The 7,745-nt window shown below is 35.5% G+C and overlaps 1 protein-coding gene across 1 annotated transcript; it reads right to left on the bottom strand.

Annotated features, from left to right (window-relative positions):
* Positions 1-270: 270 nt before the first annotated feature.
* On the bottom strand, positions 271-889 carry LOC131599027 (uncharacterized). The gene has a single exon (XM_058871545.1). It carries the CDS (start codon positions 773-775, stop codon positions 542-544), a length of 234 nt encoding a protein of 77 aa, XP_058727528.1. The 5' UTR covers positions 776-889; the 3' UTR covers positions 271-541.
* Positions 890-7,745: the final 6,856 nt, after the last annotated feature.

Genomic DNA, 7,745 nt, shown 5'->3' on the forward strand with positions numbered 1-7,745 from the left:
AGAGCGCTAACGGATAACTGATTAAACTCAAACAAGATTTCTCAATAATATTTGAGACATCTTACTAAACATGTTGCCTAAAAAAATATCAATCTAACTATAATAACATAATTACTTTGTTAGCCAATTAAGTATGTAGTTGAAGTTAGTTATGGTCAGTTAGAAATTACGTTTGTGTACTTGCACCATAATTAATAGAGCTAATTTTGAGATAAATAGATAATAGTTGCTGTCAAAGGATAAACTTATATACTTATAAACACAGTCTCATACAAATCAAAACTCTCACAATAAGGAAGAATAAAGTGTTACATTATTATGATTGCATTATTTCCTATGACGAATATATGATCCACACCTAAGTACATCACTGCAACCAAATAAGGGAACATTACAAGAGAGAATAATTCTTACATAAACACTGTCTCCTAAACACATGTAAATGACAAACTTTAATACATTGACAACAACAAAATTTTGAGGATGGAAGGTAGAGCTACTTATTGCATGAAGGGAAAATCAAAGAAGAAAAGCAATTAATTCAAGAAACAAATTGGCTTTGAGAGTCAGTGACACGAGTGGCATAGTATCTAGCAATGAAATCAGAAGCTTTCCTATCAACACCCGGCTCTGCAACCCAAGAACCTCTATCTTCATCACTTGCAAACATTCTTCTTCCAGCTCCACTACCTTCCCAATACTCATCATTGTTTCCACTTGAGAAACATGCTTTGAATACATTGCATAAAGATGATGATGACCCCTTACCTCCCATTTTTCACACCCTTCAAGTCTACTTGTAAGACAATGAATCTGTAAGGTGTTGAGCACTATTGGTTGTGAGTAGAAGACGTTGGAATTGTTGGTATTTATAGAGGGAGAGAAGGCACATTGATATTTGAAAGAAAAACATTATTTGTGTTTTATCATCATATAAAAAAGATGGGTATGTAGATTCTTTGTGATAAATAATAAGAATGGACATAAAAAGGAGCATGAGTATGCTCTCTCGTCCTCTACTTTATGAACTGTCGCACAACAGTTATTCTCCCCTAGCTGGTACAGTGTCCAACTCTGCTTTATGGTTCCTTCCTAGTAGTACTTTTTTACCATACTAAAGATGCTTTATTTTTCTTCTGTAATGAATGCCTACATAAGAATAAGAATAATATGCTTATACTAAATATGCTTATACTCTTAATTATATAGTTTACGTACCAATTGTGTCAATTACTTAGACACTATAACCCCAAAACAGAAGTAGAGAAGATAATAATGTTTGTTAATATTCTTTTTATTGACAAAATGTTTCTAAATGGTTATGTTAATTAGCTTCGGTTTTCAGACCGCCGCCACAGCGTCTCTGGTTCTGCCAATCTACACCATAAAATTTCTGGTCGTCTCATCGGACTTTAAACGCTGACTTTCATCATCCCTAAGAATAGGTATTTTTTACTATATATATTAGTTGAGGTGTTAGGGTATACTTCTACATATCTTTATATTGATTTTAAATCTACGGTGATGTCAATTTATCCATCAACTTTTTTACTACTCTCTCAAATAACCTTGATCTAGGTTAAATCGCGCTTGAATCTTGGTATTTTCTCGTGCACCCAACCATCATTTCCGGTTTAGGTAGTCTAGTATGCCCATAATATGGTTCATCAACCCTATATGATTCCATTTGCTTTTGAAGGCCTTTGTGAAGGTCTTTGTTTTCAGAGATTTGCAAACCTTCAGTAACATACAAAGTATAACAACCAAGGTAAGCACAGCCATATTCTTGAGATGGTATAATATTACTCTTTATCTTATCATGAGTCAGATAATAATCATATTTCACTTTAAAATTTCACTCATTAGAACTAATATTCCAAGCATGATCCTTCCCCTAAAATCGAGTCGTCTTCGCCATATTTCTAGTATCTTTGTCCCTAGATCTTTTTTCTTACTCTTCTTATGGACCTCACTGAAAGTAATACATTTTCTTATGATAAACCTTGGTCCTTTAGGTTCCACTTTCCACAACTTATAACCAATGAAGACACACCGTAAAACTTTAGCATCAAGCAAGGCTCGCTTGATTTGCGCGAACGACAAAGCTTTGAATACCTTCAATATAGATAAGTCTACCGATTTCCTACTCTAAACCTTACTAGACGCGTGGAAGTCTATTCATGTGAATAAACATCCGCCAGTTAGATAGGCTACAATGGCACCTGTCTTACCTTAAAAACTCTCTAGCAACTCAACTCCTAGCAACATATCGGAAGCAGTGAAATGTGTTTTCATCTCTTGTCTCCTTAAAAACTCATTAAAATGCTCTAAAAAACCTCCAGGTATCTACCACGCCTTAACCTCAAATACCTTAGCTTATTATTGAGATAACAGAAACTATGCACGTACAAGATGCAATTAGGAAGTGAAAAATAGAAGAAGGAGCCAATCTTCATTGATAGGGTGAAAATCAACTCAACCATACAAAAGATTACAAGTTGGCTTATATACAAGTTTGAAAATAAAAGGCGGGAAAGTATAATTGAGAGGAGATTAACAAGTTAATAAATCAATTAATCAACTATCTTAACAGTCCCCCTCAAGCTAAGCATGGTATATGTTGATCATGCCAAGCTTGGAAACAAACTTGTTGAATGTAGCAATAGGTAATGCCTTAGTGAGAAAATTTGCTAATTGCTCATGTGTAGATGTAATACGGTGAACTGACTTTAAAGAAATGTCGCGGTAAGCAAGAGTCGCCGCCGACTTTTATTTTATCCAATTGGAAAGGCAAAAAGAACAGGAAAGACCTTTGAAAGATTTTGAGTTCGGGGGGTAGGTTATACAAAGGGAAGGTGTAAGCACCCTTTGTATCCATGGTTATCCATGGGCTCTTAATTGCTTAGCTCACTTTGTTTGAATTGTTTGAAGTGTCGTGTGTGAATAAGAAAAGATTTTGAATAAGGACTTTAGCTTGTAAATAAGCATAGCCTTTTGGAAATTGTTTGAAAAGGAGGTGTGAAAAAGATTTGAAAGTTTGATTTGAATGTGAGCAAGCAATTGAGAACCACCTACCCTAAGATTGTCTTTCTTGTTCTATAAGTCTTTCGGGCGAAAGGGTCTATCCATACCATGAGAGGGCAGGAAGTCTTTCAATTGGATGTGAAAGGGTCATCAAGAGTATCGTTCGCCATAAGATTGTCCCTGCCATATAGAGGGTAGGTAGTCTTTAGGGAAGGATATAATAGTCATTTAGGCAACATGTAAAGACTCCTTAGCATTCGAAGGAACGATCATCATTTATCGAGGTAACGTCGAGGGACGAGATCATATTTATCGTAGGCAACATCGAAGGGACTATGATCTTTATATCGAGGGACTATGATGATTTTATCGAAGGCAACAGGCTAAGGAGTCCCTACGCTCGAAGGGACTTGACTATTCTGATCGAAAGGTAATAGTAAGAGGAGTTACCCTAGAGGTGGGTTTGTGCAGCAATCACGTGACGGTATTCGAGTATTTATCTTGCGTTAGTGAGCTATGTCCAGTTATTATTCTTGCCACTCCCTATTTTACTAACCACAGCAGTTATATAACAGTTATATTGTACGGAAATTTAAAGGCAGAAAATAAACCTACAACTATTACAAGGCTTTGGGGCAGTTACATAATAGAGGAGGAATGGAGCGCGAAAATAAAACCTAACTATTACAATAGACACCTGTGGGCAAAAATATAAAGGCGGATATAAAATCCTAAGCTATTGCAGAAAAAACCTTGACAACCTATACACATTTTCTAGAATTAAAAATAAATAATAAAACTAAATTAAAGGCAGAAAAATAAACAATTAAAATTAAAGGCGAAAATTTAAATAAAGGCAAAAATCAAATAAATAATTAAAGACATGCGACATACACTGGAGTGGGAGATGAGAAGAGAATTCGCGAATAAAAATGTAGTTTTAGGGAAATTAGGGTTAAAAAACCTTGTGGCTAAAAATAGGGTAAAAACCTAAACCTACAGTTTGATCCACAGCTTGATAGACAACCCTTACATTACTGATAGTCACATGATTTTGATTAAAGGCTAAATATGAAAATGGTTTTGATTAAAGGCTAAATATGAAAACCTAAAAATTAACCCTAAATTATTAAGTTATTAAACTAATCCTAAATAATTAAACCTAATCTAAACTCCAATTTAAAAAAATTATTTAACCAATTAAATTAGATCTTAATTAATTATCTTAACACTAATTGTCTAAAAATACTAGTGTTTGAAAAAGAAAATTTAAGTAAAAAAAGAAGAAAAAAATAGAAATAGAGAAAAGACACAAAACAAACTAAAAAGAGAAAGAGGAATTTAAAGAACCAGGGAGTTATTCCATGTGGTTGACTTTAGCATACTCATGATGCGCATGCATTCCAGGACCGTCAGATCTTCTAGTGGGAGAGTGTCAGCGGCTGAGATGCGAGGGAACATTGTGATCCAGCGTGCGAGCATTGTATTGAGTATATGAACAAATAAATTGAAAAAAAAATCTTTGGCCTTCTGGGATCGAACTGGCGTCACGGTGCTCATTGGTCTCCCTTCTTTGCCATTTGCGCTATAATAAATATGAAAAAGAACAATTAAATGAAAATTCAACGCGTGGGTCCCTGTAATAAAATGCCAACCAATTAGGATCGGAGAGAGGGAGATAGGATTGTTGACCGGCCCATGAGATAACACCACGCGTGGAGAGAGAGAAAGGAGAGTTGGCCAACGAATCACACGCACGCACGTACGGTCAGAGAGTCAACTGAATTGTTCATCGTCTTCTCCAAGTTTCCTGCGAATTTTGCTATGCTCTTTGCTGCGACTTTAGTTGCGCTTTCTCCTATAACCATGGCTGCAAAATTCAAACTCAGGAAACATACGTTAAACAAAGTCAATAAGCACCCAGATCCACTAAACAAAGCCTTGTGAGTTCAATGGTGAAATTGGTTTTGTCTAAAAAGGTCTGCATGCACGAAAACGAACGTGACCTTCAAGTATGCCCTAGCCATGGTGTTTTTCTGTTCATACGTTAATCCTTTCATATAATCTATCAAACCTGCTCTAAGACATATAAGGAGCTCAAAGGAATCATTAGCTCAGGTTAAAATACGATAAAATATGGAAAAGAAAACTTGAATGCACATGAACATGAAGAGAGCAAAGCATACGTTTATGGCTACTCTAACTGTATCCTATGATCAACACTTACCCCTTGGCACCTTGGGAGAAGAATGGAAGGAATTAGAGGCTCTAACCATGATTTTTTTTAGGCACGCGAAAATTATATTTTTTTTAATAATATGAACTTGAAACCCTAGTTCCCTTGGCAGCGTTTTTCTCCTAATTTCGTCCCCTAGTATTCTGATGGCTTTAGGTATATATAGAGGGAAAGACTAGGTCAATTGTTTTTAGAAAGAAATCATATGTTGGAGAGATTGGAATTTGATTAAGAATATGTATTAGATCTTTCTATTCTTGGTTCAATCTTTTTCCAATCAACTTTATATGATTTGCTTGAGCTTCAAGGCTGATTTATGATCATAAAATCCAATCCATGCGCCTTTGTTTGATCACTTGATATTTATTTGATTTATTTTGATTTAAATGAATAAATTTCAACTAAACAAATAAAATAAATCCAAGACCATGCACCAACGAAATTCTTTGGTCTTCTAGGTATTTCTTGGGCTTTTGTATGATCCAAAATAAAGTCCCATAATTTAATTCATTATTTTTGGCATTTACTTGATTTATTTGCAATTTAAATGAATAAATTTTAAATAAAATAGAAATAAAAATGCCAAAAATATAAGAATGATTTGAAGGATAGAAAAACACTTAGAAAGGGGGGGTTTGAATAAGTGTAGTCTTAAAAACTTGAACGATAAAAACAATTTGCACAGTTATTTTTATCCTGGTTCGTTGTTAACTAAACTACTCCAGTCCACCCCCACGGAGTGATTTACCTCACCTGAGGATTTAATCCACTAATCGCAACAGATTACAATGGTTTTCCACTTAGCCCACGACTAAGTCTTCTAGAGTATCCTGATCACAACCTGATCACTCTAGGAACAAATGCTTAGACACAAGCTAAGACTTTCTTAGAGTATCCTGACCACCACGTGATCACTCTAATTACAACTGCTTAGACACAAGCTAAGACTTCCTAGAGTATCCTGATCAACACTTGATCACTCTAGTTACTTACAAATTAATGTAATCAATTCTAAGAGTATTACAATTCTTCTGAAAAGCTATAATCACAACAGTGATATTTCTCTTAAAGTTTAAGCTTAATCTCACTAATATATTACAACAGCAATGTAGTGAGCTTTGATGAAGATGAAGTTTCTGAGCTTTGAATTTGAACAGCGTTTCAGCAAGTTAATTGTTAGCAAATCGTCAACCTTGCTTCTCATCAGAACTTCATATTTATAGGCACTTGAGAAGATGACTGTTGGGAGCATTTAATGCTTTGCGTGTTCCGTACAGTATTGCATTTAATGTTTCACGCTTTTGTCAACTACCTCGAGCCTTGTTCACGCTGTGTCTACTGACGTTGCCTTTAATAGCTTCCAACGTTCCTTTTGTCAGTCAGTGTAGCCTGCCACCTGTACTTTCTTCTGATCTGATGTTTGTGAATATAATATTTGAATATCATCAGAGTCAAACAGCTTGGTGCACAGCATCTTCTTGTCTTCTGACCTTGAAGTGCTTCTGAGCGTGATACCATGAGAACTTCAGTGCTTCTGCTTCTGATCTCAAGTTCTTTTGATGCTTCCATAGACCCATGTTCTGATTCTGCCTTGACCATCTTCTGATGTCTTGCCAGACCATGTTCTGATGTTGCATGCTGAACCTTCTGAGACAAAGCTTCTGAGCGCTGATTTGTGCATACTCTTTATATATTTCCTTAAAGGGAAATTGAAATTTATTAGAGTACCACATTATCTCACACAAAATTCATATCCTTGTTATCATCAAAACTAAGAATATTGATCAGAACAAATCTTGTTCTAACAATCTCCCCCTTTTTGATGATGACAAAAACATATATAAATGATATGAATTTGCGATCAGAAAGAGCAGACGGCTAAAGACAAATTACACAGCTATAGCATAAGCATGTGAATATGTCTCCCCCTGAGATTAACAATCTCCCCCTGAGATGAATAATCTCCCCCTGAACTTAATACTAGAAGAATTTTAATAATAAAAGACTTCCCTGATTATTTCGGTAGAGACGTTCACAGTGCTTGATCTTCAGAACATTCATTACTTCTGATTTTTGCTTCCATAGGACAGCTTCAGAACATTGAATTTCTTTAGATCCTCAGAACATTCACAGCTTCTGATTCCTGCTTCCATCGGACAGCTTCAGAACTTGAATTTCTTTGATCTTCAGAACATTCACAGCTTCTGACTTTTGCTTCCATCGGACAGCTTCAGAACTTGAATTTCTTTGATCTTCAGAACATTCACAGCTTCTGACTTTTGCTTCCATCGGACAGCTTCAGAACTTGAATTTCTTTGATCTTCAGAACATTCCCAGCTTCTGATTCTTGCTTCCATTGGGACAACTTCAGAGCTTGAATTTCTTCTTACTTCACTTCATGCTAGAATGTATCAGAACATTGTTGAATGTACCAGAGCTTCATCAGAGCATCTCTACATCCTGAAATGTTACAGAACAAAACTAA

This window comes from Vicia villosa, linkage group LG4 (genome assembly GCF_029867415.1).
Source record: "Vicia villosa cultivar HV-30 ecotype Madison, WI linkage group LG4, Vvil1.0, whole genome shotgun sequence".
Taxonomy (NCBI): domain Eukaryota; kingdom Viridiplantae; phylum Streptophyta; class Magnoliopsida; order Fabales; family Fabaceae; genus Vicia; species Vicia villosa.

Bases quoted from the DNA above. Each gene is read 5' to 3' on its own strand.
- LOC131599027 (XM_058871545.1), bottom strand. From the start codon at position 775: ATGGGAGGTAAGGGGTCATCATCATCTTTATGCAATGTATTCAAAGCA.